Source organism: Cygnus olor, chromosome 13 (assembly GCF_009769625.2).
Source record: "Cygnus olor isolate bCygOlo1 chromosome 13, bCygOlo1.pri.v2, whole genome shotgun sequence".
NCBI classification, from domain to species: Eukaryota; Metazoa; Chordata; class Aves; order Anseriformes; family Anatidae; genus Cygnus; species Cygnus olor.
This window is the reverse complement of record NC_049181.1, coordinates 20,662,887-20,689,352: the sequence shown is the minus strand read 5'-3', so window position 1 is coordinate 20,689,352 and position 26,466 is coordinate 20,662,887. Positions and strand designations below refer to the sequence as shown.

General features: G+C 44.7%; 1 protein-coding gene across 6 annotated transcripts in view; it reads left to right on the top strand.

The window, feature by feature from the left end:
* GRIA3 (glutamate ionotropic receptor AMPA type subunit 3) overlaps nt 1–26,466 on the top strand; it is a 403,275-nt gene that overhangs the window by 368,510 nt on the left and 8,299 nt on the right. For 4 of the 6 annotated variants that reach the window (XM_040572878.1, XM_040572879.1, XM_040572882.1 and 1 more), the window contains 2 exons: nt 1,076–1,274; nt 16,148–16,395. In XM_040572878.1, coding sequence (XP_040428812.1) covers nt 1,076–1,274; nt 16,148–16,395 — 447 coding nt within the window. Of the gene's footprint in view, nt 1–1,075; nt 1,275–16,147; nt 16,396–16,955; nt 17,071–26,466 lie in introns of all 6 variants that reach the window. The other 2 variants (XM_040572877.1, XM_040572881.1) reach the window with 1 other exon arrangement.

Sequence of the window (26,466 nt, the reverse complement as noted above, 5' to 3'; positions counted from 1 at the left end):
CAACACCAAGGTTCCGTGGATTTAATACATTTGGGATTGAATCTTCCTCCATTGATACGGGTTAAGAATTAAGGGAAAACATACGAAATAGCTCTGTCTCAGCTCCTGAATGATTCCTGATCACACGCTGTGTTTGAAGAATGTGTACTGTACATGGCAAGCAAATTCCCCACCCAGCTGAGCAGAGTGGTGCTGGTGTCCTTCAGCCCCCCCAAAACATTCTGAGCCTGATGTTCAATTGCTTTAAAGCAGCAAAGAGCATTTATAGACACACAGTCTAAGATCTCCTAACCCGTAGGTGTTTTGTAATTGTGTATTAATACATAGGAGGGTTTTAGTCCTTATGGTTTTCTTATTTGAAAAAATACATATATATTATTTTTACTACTTACTACGACATTGCTCTGGTGGTTAAAAGCTGGAATATGCTTGATCTGGAACAGTGGTGTTTTAGGCATGCAAATTTCAATTAATATAAAGCAAATCAGCTTCTTTCCCCACTTCAATATGTAGATTCAGTGTGTAATCCCTGCTAGGTCATGATGCTAAAATGATACTGGATCATACTGGATCATTTTTATTATATTAATTTGGGTGTTTGCTCATGCCTTTTTGCCGTTCACCACATCTTACATTTTAAGAGTAAAAGGTATTTTTTTCCTCAGGGCTGGTCAGACCCCAAAGAGCCAGCGATGCTGATACACCACAGCAGGCAAATCAGTCAAGGGGGAAGGCTGGCCAAACAGAGAAGACAAAAGTCTTCTGGCAAAAGACTTCCCCACCAAAGGGCCTGTGGAAGTCAGGAGAGCTTCTTGCTCCCTGAGCCTCCAAATGGGGTGGGCTCAGATGAACCACTATTTCTTTGTCCTTGTTTCCACTGAAAGATTTAAGAGGGTTTAACTAAGTAAGAATAGGTACATGCTGAGCTTGCTCTCCTGAGGAAGGCTATCAGGAGCCTCTCCACAGATGCCTGAAGGATGAGGACAACAGGGTTATGCATGTGAATTTCTCTTCAACAACAAAAAGAAATCAAGGAATATCTTCAACAAAATTTGATGATAGTGTTTTTCCGTAGATCTCTCTCAGGGCGAATTGTCGGAGGAGTCTGGTGGTTCTTCACTCTCATCATTATCTCTTCCTACACTGCTAATCTTGCTGCCTTCCTTACGGTGGAAAGGATGGTGTCTCCCATAGAGAGCGCAGAGGATCTGGCTAAACAAACGGAGATAGCCTATGGCACTTTGGATTCAGGCTCAACCAAAGAATTCTTTAGAGTAAGTCGCATGCTTTAAAGCAGTTCTGTTAAATCTCCGTTAGAGCTTTTCTAAACTGTACGTGCCTGACACACAGGGCCATGGTTTTCAGTCATTTGTTTCTACCTACCTGTAAAGCTGTTCTGATGAAATCTGCTTTGTGCAATCAGGGCAAGCCTGTGTTCAGATTTTAAAGATGCTTTTTAAAAGGCATTTTATCAAGAATTGGTAGTTTTGCTCAACCTGAAACATCTCAAGATGAAAAACCTGACCTCTGCTATTGTGGGAAAGGTTTCTAACACCAGTTTCCAAGCCTCGGTCTGATGAGCAATAATGCAGTCATTAGCACAATATTTAGCAAAGAAAACTCTTGGAGAAGTGACTCCTGACCTACTTGTTCTGTTTGCCCAGCTGGCAGCCGTTAATGTCATCCAGCATCGGTGTTTACTTGCCAGAATGAGAAGGGGGTGGGAAGCATGTGTTGCCATTTCTATGTGGGCACTGATTGCTGCTGTTGCTGTGTCTTCATTGCTCACGAGTGTCTGGCTGTGGCTGTATCAAACAGCCAGGAGTGAAATGACTGTACCTCAGCATGCTATCGTGTGTTCACCTTGCTGATAGAAATGCTGGGTTTGAGGTATTTGAGGGTGGGGGGAAGTATGTACATTTATTTAAGATCATCCTTTCTTTCTCCACTTGCCAAACCACAAGCTGCGTAGGAGTTCATTAAAAACTGCATAGGATGTCATTAAAACTTCTGAATAAGACCTCAGACTACTTTTTTGTATCTAAAAATGTTATGACCTCCAGAGCTCTTATTACTGGCCTTTCCAATGGTGAACTGAAATGCTCAGCCCTTTCAGGAAGCTCCCAGCTCTCTTTCAGCAGTGCCAATCAAATGCCATTCAAGCCAGCATTTATTTGTATAGAAAAGTGGTCAGTCTAATTATTAGCCAGGACTAATTAGTGCCTATTGCACATCCTGGTCAAATGCAAGTGTGAGGGAAAAGGGAGCAGTAAAACCCTTGCTGCTGTAGGCTGGTTAAATATTGATGGCTCCTTGAATTTGCTTAAGATGTTGAATGTTTAGGCTACACATGAAAAAGGAAGTAGCGAGCAAAGACTGGAAAAGCTGAGAAGCTTGTGAGATAAATAACATCATCACAGATACAAGACTACACACTCACAGGCAGGTGTGTATAAATCTGACATAAAAAGCCAGCAGTGAATACAAAGATATTTTATGAAGTTTTTTGTACTCAGCCTTACCTATATGTAATGTCTTCCTATAAAAATGGGTACTTGCTAGTTGTTGCTTAGCCGTGGTGGCAGATGCATTACAACAGCTTCCCTTTTGTATTAAAATCCTGTAAGATAAACAGTGACCTTGCTAAGGGTGACATAAGTGTGTAAAATTTTGTATTCGGATTAATTATCAGCCTCCAGCGGTATTATCTGTACAGGAAAATGAGTTGAGTGGACCTGTCAGAAAAGGAGGTACAACTTGATTAGAAATATTGGTGCTGTGTACAGGCACTGTCATGTGCTTAGGGGAAAAAGATCTTCCTAGGAGTATCTCGTTACATTAATACGGAAAGAGAGATTGTCTGGGGGTGTTTCTTCATTTCCGTAATAGTTTGCCATAACATGGAAATCCCTTCTCACCCGGAGATCAAAGGAATGAGTGTTTCTTGTGAAAAGATACAAAGTCTAGTGAATGTATGAATGCTTTGTGTGCTGGTAATAGTCTTGGGATGAGCTGTGACTCTCGTGGTGCTTGGAGAAAGTGGGGATCTACATGAGGATGATCTATCAGGGGCTGCCAGCTCCGTCAGGCAGAGGAGGATGTGGTGGGGAGGGAAGAGAGCAGAGCCCTGGTGCAGCAGATCCTGGCATAATGCCCATTCAGTAGGGTCCGGGTGGGCCAAAATGGGGAGGAGAATGGACCCCAAGTGGTGCTTGTTTCTTCTTGACAGTCTCAAGGCACCCAATATCATTTCAGTTGTATTAACTTTTGCAGAGTAATTAATTTGAATGGAGTGATGCAGCCACGAAACTGTTGTAATTAGTCTTCTTCAGCTGATTTAAGAAGAGCAAAAACTTTGCCGTATATTAAATGTGTACACTCACATAAATACTTCATTGTACAGTCTTTATTAGATACCTAATAAGGTGGTAATGATGGCTGAAACTTGAAATAACTCTTGGAGGACACTTGGTTTCTGAGTGCCTGCTGCACAGAGGATGCTCGGTCTGTGCTTTGGGCTGCTTTTCTCCCTCTGAGCTCTTTTTGCACCGCTCCTGGAGCACCACTGGGAGTGATAGTGGTCTGAGCCAGAAAAAGCCTTGGGTTCTGCTGGGTTTACTGTAATTCTTATTCCCCTTGTGAGGGGAATATCCTCATCCCCCATTCCACACCATTTAACCGATTTGAGAACAGCTGGCTGAGTGGGTCAGGACCATAACTATTCAGCGAGGAAGGAAGATTATAACTGAGGGGATAGCTACATGAGCAATTTAGTGCAGTACTTACTCTAATTTCCCATACATATGTACGCACACTGTGGCTATGACATGTGAGAGGTTGCTAAATCTTCCCAGGTGATGGGAGAATGTACCTGGATGTGAACAGGAGGTGAGCACGTGCGTAGAGGCACCAAAATCAGTAACTTGGCTTTGCAGCTGGGCCTTGGCTTCACACAGGAGGCACAGGGCAGAGGCTGTCCCAAGAGCCTGGAGAAGAGAAGGCTCTGAGGAAGCCTTAAAGCAGCCTTCCAGGAGTTAAAGGGGACCTCCAGGAAAGCTGGGGAGGAACTCTGTATCAGGGAGGTGTAGTGACAGGACAAGGGGGAACAGTATTAAACTAAAAGAGGGTAGGTTTAGATCAGATATAAGAAATTCTTCACTAGAATGGCGAAGGTGGTGAGGCACTGGAACAGGTTGCCAGAGAAGCTGTGGATGCCCCATCCCTGGAGGTGTTCAAGGCCAGGTTAGATGAAGCTTTGAGCAACCTGGGCTAGTGGCTTCCAACCCAAACCATTCTGTGATACTAAGATCCCATTGAGAAGCTTTTCTGGGTTTGTCTCTTGATAGAGCTGTAATGCTAAGACGTGTCTCAAAGATACTGATCAGATATTGATCTTCATGCCTTTTGTTGGCCAGTGAAAGGTGCTAGACTGACCACAGTGAGGGAAAATCTCCTAATGCATCACAGGACATCACATAAAGAGCTTCAGGTACCCACCATCTCATCTGCACAGTTTTAGAAGGAGCTTCCTTAGATCCTTCAGTCCATGGCTCCTTTCCGCCAGCTGCATTTCCAACTAGGATCACTTTGGAAGGTTCTTATACAGTGTGGATACCTATCTACACGGAACTGGACCGCTACCAGCCCCTCATTTCACATGAACAGATGGTAATGACTTTTAGCCACTTCAGACCTCTTCAGGCCTGGTCAGATTCCAGCTAGTGACCTATTTTGTAGTGTGGCTGTTTCCCTAAACGTCACAATGTCTCCCAGATAGATGCTATCGTAGCAATGTAGATTAAAGCTAGATGCAACATTGCTGTTCGAGCATGCATGATGAACACTGTCGGCGTGACATTGCTCTCACAGTTAAAACAATAGAGCATATTTTTTGTAACATTTTCACAGCAGGCTCTATTCACTCTCCTCAGTGGTTGGTGACTCTCTGCATCAGGGTATTTATCTGCCCAGTATATCTAAGAAACAAATGAGCCTTCCTATGTTTTATAGTTGTTGCTTGTTTCTGCTCAGAAACATTTTATGTTTTGCACTAATTAGCTTATAAAGGCATTTAAATGGCAATCAATACATTACACCAATTCCCTTTTGGCTTTCAAAGGGCATTCATCCATATTGAAAATGAGAAGAACCTCTTCTTAGATATTTATTCACATAAAGTCTCAGATTAAAGGCTCAAAAATAACTTTCTTTTTCTTGAAAACCAACGAAGGACTGTACTAGAAAGCAGAGACATTGCTACTTTAAGGGCATATCTGTTAAAATTAACATCTTCTAATACATTCAATTAAAGCTTCAGCATATCTGAGCAGCTCATCAAATCAATATAACATCATTTAATCCAAATTCAGCACTGAGCCTAAGTTTAATACCACAGTCTAATAGTTTTCAGACCTCCAGTATGCATTTATTCAAAAGGCATGAACTTTACAACTAATTAGTAATTCTTATGTAAACTTAGCTGTATTTAAACTTCTGTAGAAGTAGAAGAACATGTTTCTAGACATTTAGAAATAGAAACCGCTCTTCAGTTTATTGTGGTTTCTTTTAATTGATAACAGATAACTGTATTAAGAGGCTTTTAAAAGGTTTCCCTAAAACAACTCGTATAGTAGGTGTTTGGTCATTACTAAACACAGCTGACCAACCAGTACACTTCACTGAAAACCTGAAATTTCGGAAGGTGTCCTTGAATTTTATGTAATATGACAAGACTTTACAGGATGAAATATTGAGATAGGTGACATTTAGCAAGATCTTCCATTAGGTCTTTTTCTTTTTTTGTGGGAAACTGAAGCATCTCATATCATACCGTTACCAATGTAGTTAATTACTGTTAACTAAAACTCAGAGGAAAAAAAAAAGGAGGCCTCAAAGGACTGATATTTTATTGTACAACTCTGTATTTTTCTCAACAATGGTTTCAAGGATGTCCCTGAGAAAACAACTGCTACCGAACAGTTCCCCAGTGCCTCAGACGAAATGACTTGCTGTTCTCAAGTCAGTTCCTTTTTTTTTTTTTCCTGGAAATGGCATCAGTTCTTGGGACTGTTAGGAGTTTCAGCAGAAAGGCCAAAGATCCTTTGGATATGATGGTTCTTCTGCTACAGCTGGTTACTCCTACCTGGCACTGATGTTCATTAGTAGAGGACAGAGAATTTGACACTGAAATTGCTTGTGCTGTTGATAAAGAGAAGACTTCAGGCTCAGTGCCTGGAGAAGTCAAGCAGGATGACAGCCTTCAAGCACAGCTTAGATACTTGAGATATTATTTTTAGGATTTTTTTTTCAACATTGTATGAAATTCACAGCTTAAATTAAACTCTCTGTTACTTCAGGACACATGGGAGCAATAGTTGAGTTGAGGACACCAAAGAGCCAACGACACATGTTTTCCTGGTGCCTCCTGTGGGAAGGCTTCACTTCTCATTGCATTTGGATACCCTACCCAGACACTTCAGTAGTATCTTTCTCTTAATTAACGTTGTGCTAGGAAGCGATACTGTTCTCTTCCTCCTTTGCAGGAATACTCAGCACTTAAAATTCCTTTTCAGCAGTTTTCTGAGAAAGTGGTTCTTTCTGAGTCAGGCTCAGATCCGAGCCCTTTCTGGACCTCATAAATACACAAAAATATGATATAAAAACATTTTTAAGACACAGAAAGCCATACTAAGAATGGGCCTAAGATGGTCCCCACTTTCACTTTTTCTCTCTTCTGGGTTTCATCAAGTCTAAATAATTCAACAAGAGCAGACAGAAAAGCATGCGATGTCCTGGCAAGATGCTTTGTGTTTCTTTTAAAAAGAACTTTAAATATAACTTATTTATCTGATAAAACTAAAGCTGATATAAAAATATATATATTCAAAAGAAAAGAAAAAAAAAACCACCAGGCAGATTAGTGCCAAAGCAGAAAGTAAACATTTATCTGAAAAAATAGCAAGAGAGCAAATAAACAGATTAACCCCAAATTCCTTGGAAATTAAAAAAAAAAAATCTTTAAACCCATCCAAAGGATTTTGAAATACCTTCCATTAAAAGCACTTTGGGTACCTAAGACCCTTTGGGTACCTTTTCTTCAGGCAATGCTTTGTAATGGGCTGAACAAGGTGGGGCTGTGGTGACACCCATGGGTCCCTGCTGGACGCAAAGAGCCAACTGCCCACGGTGATCCCAATCCAGCCAAAAGCATGCGGAGACCCTGAGACCCTGGGACCCTCAGCATGAGGGCAAGCTGTGGCCAGTGAGGCCAGTCCCTCAGGGTGGAAAGCCAGGTAGGCAGGGGCACAGCATGATCCCAAACCCATTAGGGAGAGAGGGAGAAATAATGACTCTAATAGGCTCTGAAGCACTAGCATGTTACGCACCAGTTAGAAGATAAAGAGCTCATTGCTTTCCTCTGATAAGGTTGTAGGAAGACGAGAGGCAAGGGAAATAAATTCTACCAGCAAGCAGTTTAGTTGAGGGAAAGCCATGAATTACAAACCAACAGTTGCCATGTGATTTTTGTGCATTTTGTGCAATCAAACAGTACTGAGACCATCATTAAAGCCTATTAAAGCCACCATTGTGAACTCTACCTGTACTGCAAAGGATTTCATCTGTAGTTAAACTCCTTGATTTTTAATTTCAAAATTTATTTTGCTAGTGAAGATGAAGGACTTGTTTCTAGCATAGAATTCATACACGTTTTCCTTTTGCCTTTGGATAAAACTATGATTAGCACTTTCAAGCTTTCAGTATTCCTGGCACCGAGCAAAACAACACAGTGATCATAACAAATGCCTGACAAAAATATTGAAGTGTGGTTGTATTTGTGGACTTTAAAGAATAGAACATCACAGAAAAGTGATAGCTTCAAATATGAGCTGTGTCAATCTTTGATGCGCAATGTGGCAGCAATTAATCAGAAAAAGTACTATGTTTTAACTGCTTTTCAACACAGAAAATATGAAAAGCTTATTCACCCATATATTCTTCTCTCCCTTCCCTGTTTGACATAGGTGAGTGTGTGCACAGATACTGAGGTGAAAGCGTGTGTGCAGGGAGTTCACCAGCTCTCCACAGCACAATGATGCACGGTCTACTTGTAGGTTATTTTCTCTTAATTTGTCGAGCCTCCCTTCTGCCACATGGCTAACAGGCAGTTTTAAAGATGACAGGAAATCAAATGTGACATAATTATAAAAGAAATGGTTTCCCATGAAGTGATCTAATGTCCTTAAGCCTATGGATTGAAAAGGAAAACGTATCCTTACGGGAAGTAAAATTAGCAGCTCATCCATCATCCGCTCCTTGGCAAAGGATGTGTTTGTGTGGAAGCGGGGGTTAAGGTGCCCGAACCATTCTACTAACTTCAACAGACAAGCCAGAATTCAGTGAAGCTTTCAATCAACATTTAGTAACAAATGTTTGAATAAATCTCTCCTTATCTTCAATAACAGATGACATTTGCCTATCAGCTCTACTTGTGTTCCTTGTTTAGGCTTTCCAGCTCACATACATCTCGATCCTGTTCAGAAATTGATTTCTCTAAGTCCAGGGTTGCCGACTGCGTTGCACAGGGGAATTTTGTGCTCAGGTCCAGCAGTGAGCATGGAGCCGAGCCCACAGTGAGGATGAGTGCAGTGGATAGCAGTGGGTTAATCAAATAACCATGTCTGCACTAGAGGAGGAAGCAGGGAGCGCCTTGGGGGAAAATCACTTGCTGTTTGAATGCTCTACTTCTTGGAGGACAGCTATATGATAATGATAATGACATTGCTCAAGACAGTGAGGACCCTGGGTTTTCAAGTCTCCCCTACTTTATGTAATGCGGCCATGTCACATAAATAAGTGCTTGTTATGGATTCATTTAAAATACATGGGTGCTGATAAATTACTTACAATGCTGCTACTGTTACTTTGACATAATTAGAAAATACATGGAGGTTTAGAAACTCTAATGACAAGAATATGAAACATCCCCTCTTGCAGTCCGCTGGGGTTTCTCCCTCATTGCCTGTATGTTGGCCTGTTCTGTCTGGAGCTGAAAACTCATTAGGCCTGACAGTGTTCAGATACTGTGCTGGAAACACTGTTCTCTGTTAATTTATTAAGGGCTGAACCCAGAGCAGGGCTGGGGAGTTGCTCGGTTGCCCAGACAAGACTAGTCTGCTAAATGTGTCACGGCTGGAAGGATGCCCCTCCGCCTGACGTAATCCTGCCCTCCAGCCATTCATGCACGCTGCCTCCTGCTCCCTGGGCAGACAGACAGACAGATGGACAGACGTTCACACAGCACAACCATACTGGTCTGCAGTGGTGCCACCAGCCCCGTTCGTCGCCTCTTCCTCATGGTGAGCACTCAACGTGCATGGCTCCAGCCATGAATCACAGGAGGATTTACAAAGACAGCTTGTCTCCTGGTAAAGACTTTCATTTTAATTTTCCGATCAGTGTTGCAACGTGCAGGAATGGATGGCAGCAATAAAACAAGGAGATGAATCTAGGCACAGGCTGAAGTTCAATATTGTGCCAGGAAGGGAAGTTTTAAATCTTGATTTACATTCTGCTCCTCAGACTGTTACTGACTTGTCAGCGAAGTCTCGTTGCAGCCACAGTGACTGTTTGCTCACCTGTCTGTGTGAGCGGAGTGCACCTGAGACAAGGTGTCTGTTACAGCAGCTGCCCACTGCCAAAGCCCGTGTTTTCAAAATGACCATGATGCACAGGAAGAAAGTGTCAAAAGAAAACTCTTACATGTTATTTTTACAAGATGGACTTTTCTCTTGTAATTGGGACACTCTGAGTGTCAGGTGTGGTAAAGCAGGAATGCTGCTGGAGCCTGGAGGATTTTTATTTGCGGGCTTTGTCCCCATCCCCTGCATGTGCAGTGCTGATGATGGGCCTCCCTGCACACCTCCTCCTCCTCCAGCTCCCTCCCGGGCTCCAGCCATGCTCTGCCCCGGGGTGGAAGCAGCCGGGGGCTTGGGGGTGACTGCTCCAGAAAGTGCTCGCTGTCCTGACAGTCCCCATACAGGGACTAGCCAAGCCTTCGTTTAGGGGACCCTAGAAGGAAACAGGAGGCCCTGGGCTTGTGGGCCTGATCCACCAGCTCTCTGAGCTTCATTTGCCTCAACTGGGAAAGGAGATTACCACTTCTAAGCAGAAGTTAGAACTTCATTAGCGTTGGTAACAAACCACCGTGACAGTGTCTCCCATCCCAAACTTGACTATGAACTATTCACCCTTTCCTTTACATTTATGCATACAACATTTTGTATATTCCTGCAAATATAAGGACTAGTTCACATACACGTGCTTTGGCCTTGCTTATCAGCAGCGTCCCCCAAATCCATATGCTGTGGATAGGGTTTGGCAGATCTGGGGGCTGGCCTTGCTGAAAGAGAAGCACCCTGCGTGCGCTCGTGGCTTCTGACCTACTTTCTTCTGCCCAGAATGTAATAAAAACAAGAGGTTCATGTAATGATGGGATTGATTTTTCTGTCCATATAGGTAAGTAAATTGCTGGCATCACAAGTTATCTGTGGCTAAAAGCTGTGACATTGATCTATTAGACTGTGCCCTGTGACATTCAGTAAATGACATCTCTGCCTTCATGTCCACAGCTGGGAAAGGGGACTAACATGCCCTCAGGCCTTCTCTGAGACCTACTTTTTCCTTCTCAGTAAAGAGCTTGGAAATCTCAGGCAGAGGCACCTTAGCAATAATATTTATCACATTGATGTTGTTGAAGCTGCAGTGTTAGGCCAGGCTCCGCCTGCTCCAGAGCTGGCATTTGGCCGGGGGCACCGGCCCCTGCCTTGCACTACTTCCTGAGGCTGCTCTGCGCCACGCTTGCAGGAGCAGACAGGCATCCGTCTGATCAAATCTTGTCCAGAAGACCAGGACGGTGGTAGCCACTCGGTTGTGGTTTGCCACCCTGGGAGCAGCTCCCAGAACCAATGGGTCTCGAAGTGATCCCAAAGCCAGGCGGCAGGTGCGGTAGCAGGGCAGTCTCCCGGTCCCTTTTCACTGCCGTTGAGTAACTTGCTTTTTAATGGTTCATAAGCTGCTGGATTCATTACCTGCTGTAGAAGAGCTAATTGTGCATGTGGAAGAAAAGCAATGACGGATGATAATGAAGCTCAGGTTCACACTTAACTACTCAGGTTCATATCAGTGAGGCGTGCATCTATATAAAGGCAGCATGCATTATTCAGATTAAATACCTACACTGCTCTTAGTATGGACCTTTGTGTTTTGTGTCAGCAACATCTGTCTGACTTAGGGCTATTAATTTCCCTTGTTAAAGAGCTATAATGTGGTGACAGGGCTGGTATAGTAGAAAAGCGTGTGACCTCTGCTGCTGCAGGTCCTTTATAGATGTCCCTGCCTATCCCTGTGGTCAGGATGCCCAATCCAGTTTGCAGCAGTCTATCTGACATTTGCTGCATGTCCACGTTGCATTTACTGCATTTCAGTGCATACTGGGCTACTCCAAAGTATATGAAGCCTATATATAGCCTGGACCCACTCCTGAGACCAGGCAGTAGTAACTGGCATCCTTCTGGGTCTTCTCCCTCTTCAGCCCACCAGTCCCATTTGTTACAATAGCATTGTGGTCATGAAATGTTCTCCCACTTGTCCTTGGTTACTGTGGGCATCTTTTCTCTTTCTCAAGTCTCTTGTTTCTTTGTTCCTCTCTCTCTCAGTTTTGAAGACAGACGTAAAAAATGTTAATCAGTATGGTCTGAAATGTTAAATGTACAGGCTGAAAAAAGAGAGAATGTGCAGTTTATTTTAAAAGTAAAATTGATTTAGGTGAATTTGGCTCATGACTGGATTATCACCGGTAATCATCTGTAAGAGAACATTTTTGCGCTTGACTGCCATGAAATAATTTCCTGGTGCCCATCAGAAGAAACAAAGGTCCATTTTTGATCCTTTTAACAAAATATTCCACTAGCATGCAACAGGAGGGAATTTTGAAGAAGACCTGCATGTAGCGGAGGAGGTGGCAGAAAGGGCAAAACCGTCTGAAACGGGCAAAGGGCATCCCTGTAGCAGATTACAGCTCTAGAGGAAAAGCACTGTTGCTTTCAAATATAACAGCTTCATGACACTCAGCAGCGGAGGAGCTGACACAACGTCACTTTTAGCCGAAGTGTGAGACAGATGTCTGCAAGGCGGGAAGGTAATGTGGTTAATGGGATAAGGCTTCTGCCACAAAGATTCTTTAGAGGTAAATTTAACCAACATCAAATAACCCTGTGAGAGGTGCTGGCTTTTGTGCTATCTCTTTAGGCAGTTTTGAGTATGCGAATGAGGAACAAAGGTGTCTGGTCATAGTGCTGTGGGGCCGGGCTTGATGACGCTGAGCTGCTGATGCTGGAGGGTGGACTGAAGCAGTAGGCATGCTGATGGGTCACTCTGACACCGTCCTGCCTCTGTTCTGCCACCAACCTGCCACCATCCTGCTGCTGTCCTGCTGCCATCCAGCCACACGAGGCACACAGGCCCGGCCTAGGTCATGCCACACATCTTGGTGCTGTGTCTTGATTTGGTATTCTTTTGAGGTGCTGGAGCCAAACCTGCTCGAAAACAGGGAGAACTGCAAGGCAAAATTAAGTTAAAAATGTGGATGGCTTGACTTGGCACTTCCTTTGATGATAAGCCCACTGCCACCCAGAGGAGGCAGGCGTTTGGGTGCTGGGTGGTGACAGTCCCAGCAGGGGCTGCTGGCCTGATGGTGACGCCGCAGCCTGGTGGCGCTGAGCACTGCCCTGTGGGTGCCTCACCTTGGGGGGGGGGGGAGGGAGAGGCTCTATTTATGTCTGCAGCAAGGGTTTAATCATGGAAAGATGCTTTAATGTGTCCCGAGGCCTAGATGAAACACTGGAAGTGTTGCTTTTAAGAAAAAAATGATAATAATATACCCTTGAAATCCCAAGGAAATGTGTGTGACAGGCTTCTTGAGAGCAATATCAAAGAAATGAAATAGGCGTTGCAGAGCACAGGGAGTTATTGCAGTTAGGGGCTTTGAAATGGCTTAAATCTTTGCTTTTAAGCTTTTTTTTTTTCTAAATATCTGCTTAAAAGTAACACTTCAATGAGAGGGAAAATGTTTTACTGCCACTGAACTCTACCAGTGGTGTAGATCTGTCCAACCTTACCCTGTGTGGGAGCATAAATCCTTTTTGTGCCAGGCACCTCTGTGGCCAAGACCCCCTTGCAGGTGTGACTTTTAGGGGCTTCTGGTTTGGTTTGTTGTTTTTTTTGTGTTTTGTTTGGGTGGGTTGGTTTTTTGGGCTTGTTTGTGTTTTTCTTTTTGAAGCAGTTGGAAAATTGGACAAGCATTTACTCCAAATACCATCTTTCATTTCATCTCTTTGTGTGTTTGACCACCTTTAGCCAACCAGCCATTTCATTGAGTGGAGCAGGTGCAAAATATGGTCCCTAGGGCAGGCAAAAACACCCTGGTGCTTTCCCAGACACCAAGCCCAGCCTCAGGCTGTGAGGAGCAGCACCAGCCCCACAGGACACAGCAGCACGGAGCCTGCACAGATGCCGTCCCCACTCCCGGGACCTCAGCCAGGCCCTCCTTCATGGACTCTGGCCCCTCCAAAACCAACTTGCCTTATGAATTTTTTTTTAAAGCTTCCTAGCTTGCACATTTTTGTCTACTTAGGTCAGACCAGACTGCTGTACTCATTTGGTTAATTTGCTAATAACAAGGTACTGCAAAAATCCCACTTGGCAGAGAGAGATGTGGGCAGTGATCATATAGAAGTGTCTTGATTTTTAGTAACCAGATCATTCAGAAGAGTAAAATGAAGGTAGCAAACTCTAAAACCTAGTTTATTTGTTGAAGTTTAAAATAAATCTGTGGCCTTATATTTCTGAATCATGGAATTTGGGTTTTTGAATGATGGATGATGATGTTCACTCTTTGCCCTTGGAGCAGGGACCATGCTTTGCTCAGACCATTTGCAGCTCTGAGTGTGCTTGGCACTCATCAGATAACTGTTATTATTAACAACACACAGATGTATTGGCAATTGCTTTTAGGTAGGCAGGCCAGCTGGAAAGAGCATGAAAGAACTTATTAAAGACGCATTCTGGTGTGAGTTAGAAGATGAAAAGAAATTATGGTTTATCTGTGTAATTAAAGGCACACTATACAGAGGAAAACAAGCAGAAGCATACATAGTGTCTGCACTATTTTTGAAGGCAAACTATTTTAGCTGGCTGAGAGATGTAAAGAGAACCAGTAAAGCCACATTTTTACCTTCCTTTTGTCCTTTAGATGCCCATTTCCAAATATAAATGGGCAGGTGCGTTTGTATTATTTATGTTAAAAGAAGATTAAGGTTGTAGGGACAAGCACCTTGAAACTAGGACACAGCAGAATTAACATTGCTTATGCAGTCCCTGTGTTGGCCAAGCAATCTGTTTCTATTACGTTTCTGTGTGAGCGGATTGCATGAGCAGAGCGGGCAGCTCCGGCCGTGGTCAGCCCCATGCCAGGGGCAGTGGCGAACTCTGCCCCCTCGCACAGCTGTGCACAGATGTCCACAGGGCACGAAGAAGGTGGCAGCCACCACACCAGTGACATTCACCACCTGCGGGCAGCTCCCAGCACCCCGCATGGACACCTCTCCTCGCCTCTCCAAATGCCTGGCATTCCTCGTGCTGACAGGAGGACCCACGTAGCCGGTCTTCATCCAAGGGGTGTTTGCCATGCAAATCCCTCTGGCTTGCTCTTAGCACCCCGCCCAGCCAGCTAGCTCCTGATGGAACCACATTGCATTGCCGTCTCTCCAATTTCCTATTGTCAATGGTGCTGATTTTAATTGGTTTGCATTTTTCAGCTCATCAGGAAGGATAATTAAAATAAAATCTTGCCCTCCGTGCTCCTCGCTCTCTGTCATAGCGACGCTAGCTGGGTATTTTAATCTGAAGAATGGTGAAGGCAGGATTTACTTCCCATGAAATGTTTGCAGGCTGGCTGTTAAGCATTGCATTATTCAAAACACATTAAATTGTCCTGAATGAGGAGGAAACGTGTCTTGATCATCAAGCTGATGGACATTAACGGTCTTCTGCCACAAGTTTGTTAAATTTGAGCTAGATTTAGCTACTGCGTGTTTCATTCCCATTCTGCAAGGAAGGCTGTGGACAGGAAACTGGCAAGGAGTAGGAGGCATAAATTCAAGATAAACACAGCCTGGGCTGAAAGCCTTATATAAATCCTTGGGATTTCTAGACTGGAGAGCAATAAGGTAAGTGTTACTGCCTTCTATCGACGAAAGAGGGAAGTTTAACTGGTAGTGCCAGATAGGGACACTTTGGAGCCTTGAGGTGGCTTTAACATCTGAGGGTTGTTTAAATCTTACTGGAGAGGAGGTGGGAGAGGGGGAAGTAATGCATTTCTCAGCATTTCCAGCATCACAAAACCTGTGTGCTGAGCTAGAGGCTGTTAGCAATGGCTCAGTCTCAAAAAACAGGAGAAATTTAAAAAAATATGTACATGGCACACAAGCAGTTAACCAGCAATTGCTTCAGCTCATTGCTAATATTTGTGTTTGCCATCTTTTAGGAGAATGTGAAACTGAATTTTGAAAGTTTGATTATTACGTAAGAAAGGGTTTTGTTACTGCTATTTATATCCTTCATGTGAGCACCACTTTAAGAGGCCACTAGAGCTGTTCTCGCCTCCTGTATCATAAACCTTACATCGCCGCTGTGAAAAGCAGGCTCATGCTTGCTGGGAACATTTAATAAGCAAGCAGTGGTGTTTCCTAACTGTGAGTGAGCACAAAAACCATTGCTGAGGACTTGCGTGGAAAGGAGTGGCTGCTTCTGCAGATGTTGGCTGTGACGGAGCCAGGACTGAGCATCGTCCCCTTGGCTGGGTGGCAGAGCAGTATGTGTGGAGGCAAACCCACCTCAGGAAGGCAACCACAGCATTTTTTTCATTCTGACAGCAATCAGTGGAAGAAATGCTTGAGATGTGTCCCCCCTCCCAAGCACTTCTATGGTTTGGTAGTGCCCAGGGGGCTTTGCTGGCGCAGCAGCCCCAGGTGATGCCGCGCATCCCTGGTACCCACATCGCTCTTCATTTCCCTCCTTTCCTCTCTCCCAGAGATCAAAAATCGCCGTCTATGAGAAAATGTGGTCGTACATGAAGTCGGCCGAGCCCTCCGTGTTCACCAAAACCACGGCAGACGGGGTGGCGAGGGTGCGCAAGTCGAAGGGGAAGTTCGCCTTCCTGCTGGAGTCGACGATGAACGAGTACATCGAGCAGCGCAAGCCCTGCGACACCATGAAAGTTGGCGGGAACCTGGATTCCAAGGGCTATGGTGTAGCCACCCCCAAAGGCTCAGCATTAAGGTAGGTGGAATACTATAACAACATGGATATTGTTATATTATTCCACCTACCCTGATGTATTGTGTTGTCATTTTCTTTCTTGTGGATTTTGAGGTAACTTTTAAAGTTTAAAAATCTTCAATATTCCATGGAGTTAAATAGGACGGTAAATTACGGTTTCGTTTATTTAATGCATCCATTTTTTTAGTGTTCTCTTTGTGTTGTCCTTTCTGATTGTTTGTTGCTGTTTTAATTTTACAGTTCGATGGCTTTTTCAATTTAAATGGTAAAAGCTGAGTTAACCTGCCATATGTGACGAATGTTAACTGCATGATGTGGTGTTCTTGTTACTTTTTTTCTCAAAGACAATTTCCCCATCCCGCACACTTCAGTTTTGAGCAAATGTTATCCTCCATGCCACCTTCCAATATTTAACCCTGTATTTGCTGTACAAACATTTTTATAGCTCCACGTTCTGTGAAATTTTAGCCAATTTGTCCTCTTGTGCTCCTTTTTTTATACGTTACGATTTCCTAAGCATTTGTGCATTTTTCTTACAAGTTATGTTTTATCGTTTCAAGAAATGCTGTTAACCTGGCAGTATTAAAACTGAATGAGCAAGGCCTCTTGGACAAATTGAAAAACAAATGGTGGTACGACAAAGGAGAGTGCGGCAGCGGGGGAGGTGACTCCAAGGTCAGCCTCAATGTCACCACAATCGGGTACCTTAGTGGAGAGTAATCGGCAAGGCTGTTATTGTACTCACCAAGGAAAAGAAATGCAGATCAAAACCATCAGAATAATTGTGGTGGGAAAAAAAAAAAAAAAGCCATTTGCTTGCCCAGTAGCTCTTGCAAAGAAACGGTGTTGTTTAATGTCGGCAGCAGTTTTGGTCGAGCTTGGAAACCTCATTGAACTAACAGATAGAAGCCCCGTGTCGGTGGGACCTGCACAGCCAGCATTTGTGGCTGCTCAAGGAGACGCCATCGCACCCGGCTGTTGTGTCAAACCCTGAGGATGAGGCTTTGGGGCCTCCTCTGTGACTTAGCTGTGGGTTAGAGGCATTGCTGAGAGGCTTTGTGTGTCAGGAAGGGCTCCCTTTCCCTGGACTCTTCTGAAGACAGGTCCCCAGCGAGCCCAGCCTGGGACTTTGGTGGATGGACTGGTGCCAGTGGGTTCTGTGTTTGAAGCCTGGTCTCCAGAGCTGGGCTGCTCCCATGTGCCATAGCTCAGGGAAGGACAAGGTGGCCGCTAGATCATGTGCAGTCTGCGGTCACTCAGCACTGATCACAGCAGTGGCATTAGCTAGAGCAGGCTGGATATTATCAGTCGTCTTGGGTACAGGAATTACCAATGAATTTAATTTCAACTACTTTGGTATGCTAAAAGTTAAATGGTGGTAGTGGTCGCCCATTAATGGTAAAATACTGACAATGACAGCAATGTGTAAGGAGTTAGCACTTGCAGTGGGTGAAGCTGAAATAAGAGATGTTGCTTGCAGCAATGAAGTGTATTAAAATGATGCAGGAAAGTGGAAATTCATCTTAAGGAAAGGTTTGGGTAGTTTTGCTTAGAGTTACCTTTTATATGACAATGACCACAGCACACAGGAGCACTGCACTTGCGTTTGCTATGCTTTTCAAGCATGGTTTAAAACCCCAGCTCCGGTGGCACCACTGGAAACACCTCCACTGCCTTCTGTGGCAGAGGGTCCCCTGCGGCACCCAGCAGCCGTGACAGAGCCACACTCCTGAAATTGATTTAAGATCTCGCCCATTGCAGAAGCTGAGTGCACTTTAGTACTGCCAGCCCTGCCTTGTAGAGCTAACAGGCAATTTCTGGTGAAGAGAAGCTGTAGCTAGAGCAGGTTGGACTTTGTTGCTCACTGTGGTACGGAAATTACTAAGGAATTTAATTTCAAATACATTGTTATACTGAAAAGTACTGAGATTAGTTTTCACAGTGACACTCTCTTACAGCTAGTAAATCCAGTTCCTTAAAGAACAGTAGCTTCTGATCCCCCTTATAAAAATGCTTCAGCTTTGGTCCAAGATCAATAAGAATAGTATTTTCAGGAAACCACAGTTTCAGACAATTACTGCAAATTACTGCTGTGTTCTATTAATAAGAGTTGCTTACAGTTGGCTACTTATGAAGTTATTCAGCTCCTCATCTCTGATATTAGCAAAAGGAAGGAGAAAATCTCCCATTCAGGCTTGTTCGGTGCCTGCATTTGCAGTGCTCAGCAGCAGCCTGCAGATGAGTGCGGGCTCTTACATGCTTTTTAACTCTGCAGCTCATCCTTCATGTAACGTTTTTTATATAATGTTATACTTGCTGGTATATTAAATGTTTAATATTCTCCTGGGATCCAGCACTGCGTTGTCTAATACTACCTCCATGAAAGCAAACCCTTTGTACCAAGCAGCATCAATGAACTTCATTGCTGCAAGTTCCTTGCATTAAAAGCAGTCAACTAAAGCTTACAACCCTGAGGAAACTGAGAAGGATTTTGAAAATGGTCATAATTAGGGCAGGGTCATCCTTCTGCTTCTGCTTGTGCTGAAAGTCCTTTGAAAAAGAGTAATACAGCCTATTAGCAAGCTCTCACCCTGCTCGGTAGATGTTGGGAGAGGTACACCAGGACAGACTGTCCAGCAAGGACAGAAGAAGAGCAAACACGATGGGCAGGCAGGGAAGGGGTTAGTTGTTATTTCTAGCGATGGCGTAAATCAAAGGGCTCTTTTATGACAAAATGGCTTTTCCTTTGAAAAGCCTTTGAGTTCTGCAGGCACTCAATCCTGCAGGCTCAGGCTGTGCAGCACTTGGACAGACAGGCAGACAGGCAGACAGACATACGGATGCCTTCCCAGCAGAGCACGCTGACATCCTCTGCCATCGCGGTGTCGTGGCCGTGCCATCCTCGAGCCCTTCCACCCACCCTGCTCCTCTCCCCTCCATCCTCACTCCAGATCCTGCACTGATCTCATCCCATCCACACAGCTAATTGCTCATACCAGCTTGGCTTTATGAGTAGAGAATTCCATGGGAATTTCTTCAGGGCTGTTCTTTTTTCCCTTTTCCCTGAGAGAAGGCGATACCTGAGGGGACTGAGTGAAGGAGGTGGCACCTGGGGGAATCAAGTCGCTGCTCGGTGGGTGCACCCCATGGGGAGGTGATGCACAGGGTCCATTGCTCGCTCAGGGCAGCTCTCTCTACCGGCTGAGCTGACAGAGCCCCTCTCTCAGCTTAGCCAGTAGAGGCCCGGGCTTGGGGAATATCTGCCCTGAACTGGCAGTCAGCCCTGCCTGCTTCCTGCAAACAAACTGCGTGCAGAAATGAATGGTGGTGCCAGCGTCTTAAGCAGAGCTGTGAAGCCAGAGGTAAGTGTGCCACCCGTTGGCCCGTGCCAGTGCCCATCACCAAAGCGTGAAGGACCCCGGTCCCTCTGTGTGTCCTACCTGAGCTTTGGTGTGCAGCTCACCTGTGTCAGGGCATCAATAATGCCGAGCTGTATTTGTGAGTTCTCTTTTTGCTGCCACGTGTTCATGGGCACTGGAAGATTGCCCAGTGACTCAAAATTTCAAAAGAATTTTGAGGCTTACGGTAGGAATCAGAGAAGGTATTGAATGGCCTTTCAGAAAGTTTCTAAACCTACTCCATGACAGGAACTGTGTAAGGTTAGTCCTATGAGCACCCAAAACTCCTGCAGCTACTTGTAATTGAAGACTTAAGAGATTGAGCTAGTTCTCAGCTGACATTTCAGTGCCATCAGGATGTGCCAGCTCAGGCAGGCACAGTGGGCATGGGGCTGCCCCGCAGCATCCGGGCTTCCCTCTGTCAGTGCTGGCTCTTGCTTAAAACCAAAGGGAGCCATGCTCCATCCATATGTGACGTTAATAAGTGTAGAGTGACTTAGCTGACACAGGCATACTGGTAGGTGCATCAAAATTTGCCCGTTTTTCTCTCTTAAATGAGCATGAATTTAGTTATTTAGTTTCATCCATTGGCTTCATGGCACAATTATACTGTATTCACAACCTCTTATAGGTGTCGCCTGAGTTTGCTATTGTGAGAGAATGCAGAATAGCAGTTACTATTAAAAATATATATATTATTCCAGGAAATATGTTACAGCGTATTACCAGTTTGGAAACTAATTATTTTGTTTATTTTACAATCCTATCATCCCAGAGCTGAGTGATGGCTGAATAGGAATTTAACAAGAAATAGAGAAAACGAGATGTAGACAGCAGGATGAGTGACTTAAGGGAAACTAATTATTCAGTTGCATAGGAACAATTTTCTGCTAAGATTAATTTCTATAGTTCTGCTGTTGATACATTTCTTGTATTCTCCTACCTTCACGGTAACACTGAATGATAGCCAACACAGGAGGACATTGTAGGAATGTAGCATTTCACCAACTTCACATGCCAGGAGCCCTTGCTAATTATTTGACTTAATTTCTCTAACGTATTCTTTTTTAGGCTGATATCTCTTTTGGAAGGCATCAGTGAAATGATACCTGATGCAATACCGCTTCATTTTTTGGCTGTTTCTTTTTAATCAGAGGATAACTTTTCCGGAGAGCTGTTTGAATTCTGCCCTCTGAGCCACACATCATAAAGCATCGCATTTCTGAGCCCTTCCGAGACGAGAGCAGGGCTATTAGCAGATGGGATTCATTTCCCCCATTTCTCGATGCTATTTTGCTTTGATACATTTGCAGCACAGCAGTTAGCATTTGCGGCATAATTTTTTAAGTGGCATATTTTTAGAAGAAATCTGTTAGGCATCAGTTTAGATGATACCTAACATCTAAAGAGCACCACCGCCAAACGTGTGGTGCTTTATAGAGAACATTTGGGGAAATGGTGAGCTTAAAAAGATGCAGCACAGTTTATTTGAGCAATTTGTTTGAAATTACGTTCATCGGCATGAATTTACTTGTTACCCATTCTATAGGCCTGGGTTATGATCCGGAAAAAATAAAATGGCCGGTCAGAGCCAGTGGTAGTAGCGCAGAGCTAATTCATGCTCAGACCTAGGAAAGTAATAGGAAATTATTGTATTGTGCAAATGAGTGACAAAGCAAAATAATAGTTTAAAAAGCAAAATAATGCTTTCAAAGGAAGACATCGAAATATGTGTTTAATTGACAGCTATTATTTCATAGCAAATTAACAAATAAAACTGTGTATGTTTTTTACCAATAATGAAGTCTTAACGCTTTAAGAGTTCAGTGGAGCATCTCATTTAGAGCACTGCCAAGAAGGGCAGAGAGCCTGCCTTGGTTTGCAGAAATGTCAGTGAAATGTCTGTCCTTTGAGGATGGTTTAGGGAGGATGCAATTAGGAGACTCAGGACAAGGACTAAGGATGAGCAGGTTGCCCAGGCTAGGAAGGAGCTGGTGGAGTCAGGGCTGGCATCTAAGGATTAGGAACTGCTTCGTTTTGCTTGTGTAACTTTGGTGTAGTTGCCGTGGGGACTTGCTTTGCTCCCTTGACAGGGAAGCGTGCTTGTGTGGTGCTGACTGTGGCAGAGCAACCACACATCCTGCCTTCACAGCCACAGGAAACCTTAGCGAAAGGCTTGTGACTCATGCCTTCATTTTGATAATACGTGTGGTGCTTAAGAGTTATTTTCCATAAATTGCTTGCATGAGTCATTTATCCTGCACTGTAAGCGTCAGGATCAGGGGAGCTGAGGCTTGGTTCCCTGGGACTGCAGAAAGGACAAGGGAAAACCAGCAGCTGCAGGTGGGGAGCAGGACCCCTGTCCTGAGCATCTGTATGGGACTCCAGGCTCGGCTGTTTCCTCTCCATTGTTGATGACTGTCATATAAAATACAAAGGGAAAAATAAATACCTTTCTTCTTCTTCTTCAAAGTAATTCTAACCTTGCAGCACTGAGCTCAGATGGACGCAGGCACTTGTGCGCTCGCCAGCGCTGTAATCGTGCTTGGGACATGTCTGGTTTGTACCAGCGACACAGCTGTTCGGTGAGGGCCTGGTGGGCTTCTGACTGTGCAGCACCTGCCCGCAGCTGCCTGAGGAGCCGGGAGCAGGAGCCGCAGAAGAGGCCATCCCAGGAGGAAAATAGATCATAGAAGACGGGGGGAAAAGTGGATATGTCTAGCAAGAGAAAGAGAAGGTGAGGGGATAGCCCGCACGCAAGGTAAGTTGAGTCTCTTGCTCGTATCACCCAGGCTAGGAAGGATCCAGGTAAACCCAGGAAGGGCCCACACTGCTGTTGGAGGCACTGTGGGCTGGAGCGTGACGTTAAGCATCCGCCGCCCTGCTGCTGCCCCCATCCTGGGCTGCTGCGCCACCCGCCCTCGCTGCAGCCCTATCTCGAGTCTCAGGCACTGCTACAAATGAACTACAATGACTTGTTACGGCTTGCATTTCCTAATCCAATATGCATGTATTATTGCATTAGCACTTGGCACTTCTATTAAATTATGATCCTGTTAGTACAGACTTTAATTTGTTTGAGCTACATTTATGAAACATATAAATATACTTTCCTAGAGACAGTGGCTGCTGTACACAAACTGCAAACTATCCGCAAAGCGTGGAGGAACCTGCGGTCGCAGGCGGTGACACGTCTGGCTCTGCACAGGTCTGTTCAGCGTGCGTGTAGGTGGTGTGATGGCACCATGCATCTGTGCTCATCTTCCACGTTGCAGCAAATGCAGCACCAGCTAAAACCTGGTTTTAAAATGCACACCTAGTTCCTGCAAGGAAATCCCTACAGGATTCCACAAGGATGCAATGGGTGCTCTGACCTTCCTCTAAAAAAAGCAAGAAACAAACTGTCCCGGGCTCACGGGTGCCTGTTCAGTAGGAGCAGTCCTCGCAGGCTGCTGCACTGCGTAAATACAACAGAACATGGCACTGCCTGTGTTCACCTCCTGGCTCTGCTGCTGGCAGTAGGACAACATAAAAAATGTTAAAAACTCCTTTACATCCTAATGCAAGAGTCTTGTCATCCCATGATACCATTCAATACACAAAACAAGCAAAACATGCGGCAATCTCCCTGAACCTCCCAAGTCAGCAACAGCCATGGCTGAGCCTGCAGCCAGCGCCTGCAGCAAGGGGAACTGCATCTGGTTGTGCCGTTGAGAGAAAAAGTGAGAAAAAACCCTTTTGTTGGAGGATTTAATGCTGTGACTGATGCCTCTGAGCGTGACACCAGCCGTCAGCATGCAGTGTATTTCTTTAGTGGCTTGGGGATGTGTGGGGCTCGAGGTGCCTAGTTTTAATCTCCTGATTTTGAAAGCTCTTCGTCTTTTCAAACGAGATGGCTTTCACTTCTACCCCTTCCTCTGCCCACCCATAAAGCATTCCAGTCCCTAGGATGTTACATGTTTGTACGCCTGTGACTGCTGGTTAACGCAGGGCAGAAAGAAGTTACAAAGGTCGGAAATGGTGGCAGAGTGCAACCAAGTGTTCGTTTCTTAAAAAAAAAAAATGCCTGCTGCTGTTTCTGTGAATATGAAATGCTCAGTAATATATATTACTAAAAATACAGAAGATCACTCTTTGAGGCAAAAGGTAATAAAGAGGAATAGCGAGTGACTGTATTTCAGGGCTCTGTTCACGCCTGCTTCAAGTACCATGCAACTGTAGTCTTTAAACACACAGCGAGTTTTAATGATGAGTCTGTTTCCATCCTAAATCTTCCCCGTTCCTGACACACGTGTGCATAGCAAGACACAAAGCTGTGGCAAAGAGACATCACTAAATTGGTGAATTATGACAGGCCGTATCTTGAGAGAGATCTGATCTAGGAAAGAGCAGAACTCTTGGGCAATACATTCACCCTCTGGCTTCCTATCTAGTCAGAAATTATTTCAGTAATAAGATCTGACAAAAAGTCCATTCAATAGTTACAGATCAGGTTGGGATTTATAGAGCTTGGGGGGATAAAGTGCCGTATTTGATTTAGACAGGTCTTTAACCTCAAGCAATGCCCTCTGGAGAATAGTGCTGGATTTGGTATCTCTTCCTGGGTTGTTTCTATCTTTATATTTTAATGATGCCAAGGTGGTTGTTAGTTAGATTGGTTTGGTGCCCTGTCAAGTCGAGCAGAGAGCTGGGGCTTGACGTCTGCTCTTGCCAGTGCCCTTCACTGTGATGTGCAGGAGCTGCCAGGCGTGGGGTATGGGGCAGGGGCACTGGCTGCTCCCCTTGGGACAGTCCTGGGGTCATCAGGTTCCTGAACGAGATCTTGGGGCAGCTGTCTGGGGCTTGCCCTGTCCCTGTCAGATATTTGTTGCTTGGCTCATGTGAGAGGTGGAACTTACCACATCTCTGCAACCAGCTTCACCCCCTGCATCCCCCGATGTGAGTGAAGGTTTGCCAGTGACACCAACAGGAACAATTAATTCAGTGTTTTCAGTGGTTCTGCCCCAAAGGATTTTAAGAAGCTTTCTGAGTTAAGCACTTTGCTTGTTTGCTTGCACCTTATTCTGCTTCCCTTTCTTCGGTTGTTATGAGATGGATTTTAGAAACCCAAGCATTCAATGTCTAAACTCTTTGATGTTACAACTCGGTTGGCTGGGTTGTGTTGACATCAGCAACTCTGGTGATGCCTCAGCCAGCAAGGACAGCTGTGGTCATAAGAAACAAGAGAAAAAAATCATGCTGCAGGAAGTAGTGCTCTAAATATGTCAAATTCCTAAATTAAAGAGATTAGGTAAGAATAACAGGGATTAAAAATAAAACCAGTGGGGGAAAAGAAAAAAAAAAACACTTTATAATGTACTCATGGAGACCTGATGCAACATTGAGCTTTTGCCTGCTTTATGTCGCTGAGATTTGCACAGGAGGTGAAGGCCCTTTACAAGGCTGCGGCTCACGGTCTGCCTTCATGCTGCTCAGCAAGGCTTGCACATTAGTGCCAAGCGAGGACGTCGTTCTTCGTTAATCTCTCAGTCTTCAGAGGGACAGATTTGCCAGAAGCCTCCTGTGGCTTTTTGTTGCTCTGAGCCCACAGATCGGCCATAAACCTGGCCTAGCCAGATATTAAACTAGATTTACAGCCAGCATGGTGTGACACAGCTGGAGCCCAGAGGTGCCCTTGGCTCTGTGATGTTGCCTACCCTAATGCACCCCAAATGGCCAGTGCCAGGGTACACAAACAGCTTTTCTACAAGTGCCACATCCCTAATGTGCGTGTGTGCTTCCACAGGACTTCTCCACCCAGAGGTATTTGGCATCTAATATACTGCTGGAAAGAAAAAATAAAAAATAAAAAGGCTTTCTATCGACTCTTCAGGACTTCACATTGTAGGAGATGTGGTTCTGAGAACACTAGGAAGTTGTGTCTTCGGCCCTTCAGCCAGGGGACAGGCTCCTTCTGGTGGCCACATGTACCGTACATTTGGAGCCAGCGTCCATCTGCCTTGTGAGGAGGATCCCATCGCCACTGCTCCCAAATTTCTCATCCTCAGCACTGAGCTAACACTCTGTCCTCATGTCAGACAGCAGACGTCCTGCCCAGGTGGGCACAGGGGATGCAGCCCTGAACACAAATAATCTGAAACATCAGAAACTGGCTGCTGATGGGACCGAGGAAGCCCTTATCGAGTGCCGTCAGGAGCCTTTAGTTGTTGTGCCTTTTCTTTCCAGCTTCCTTTTTCTGAATGATTGGGTCTGAAAATCCTAAATTAATTCTGAGCAACGTTTTATCAGGTTTGAGGGGAGAAGAGTGCTGTCTGCAGTGTTCATTTGCTATCCTTGGCAATGATCATTTTTGGGTATAACATTTATATTACATCCATTAGAGCACAGAATGGGATATTAATTATCCAAAGCTGTTCCAATCACCACTTAAATCTTTATTGATTGCAAGTAATAAACATAACTACGGTGTTACAGAGAGTTTATGCTACTCAGACACCGGTTACATGCAGCTGACAAAAGCCGAGGGGTTAGTGGGTGAGATTTTCCTGTCCCAAAGTGACTTTTGCTCCTGAAGTTGCTGAATGCTCAACAGCTCTTCCCTCACGCTTTGGCATGTGAGGGCCAAGCCAAGCACAAGGGCACAGTGCCGCAGCCATTAGTACGTCCCAGTTTC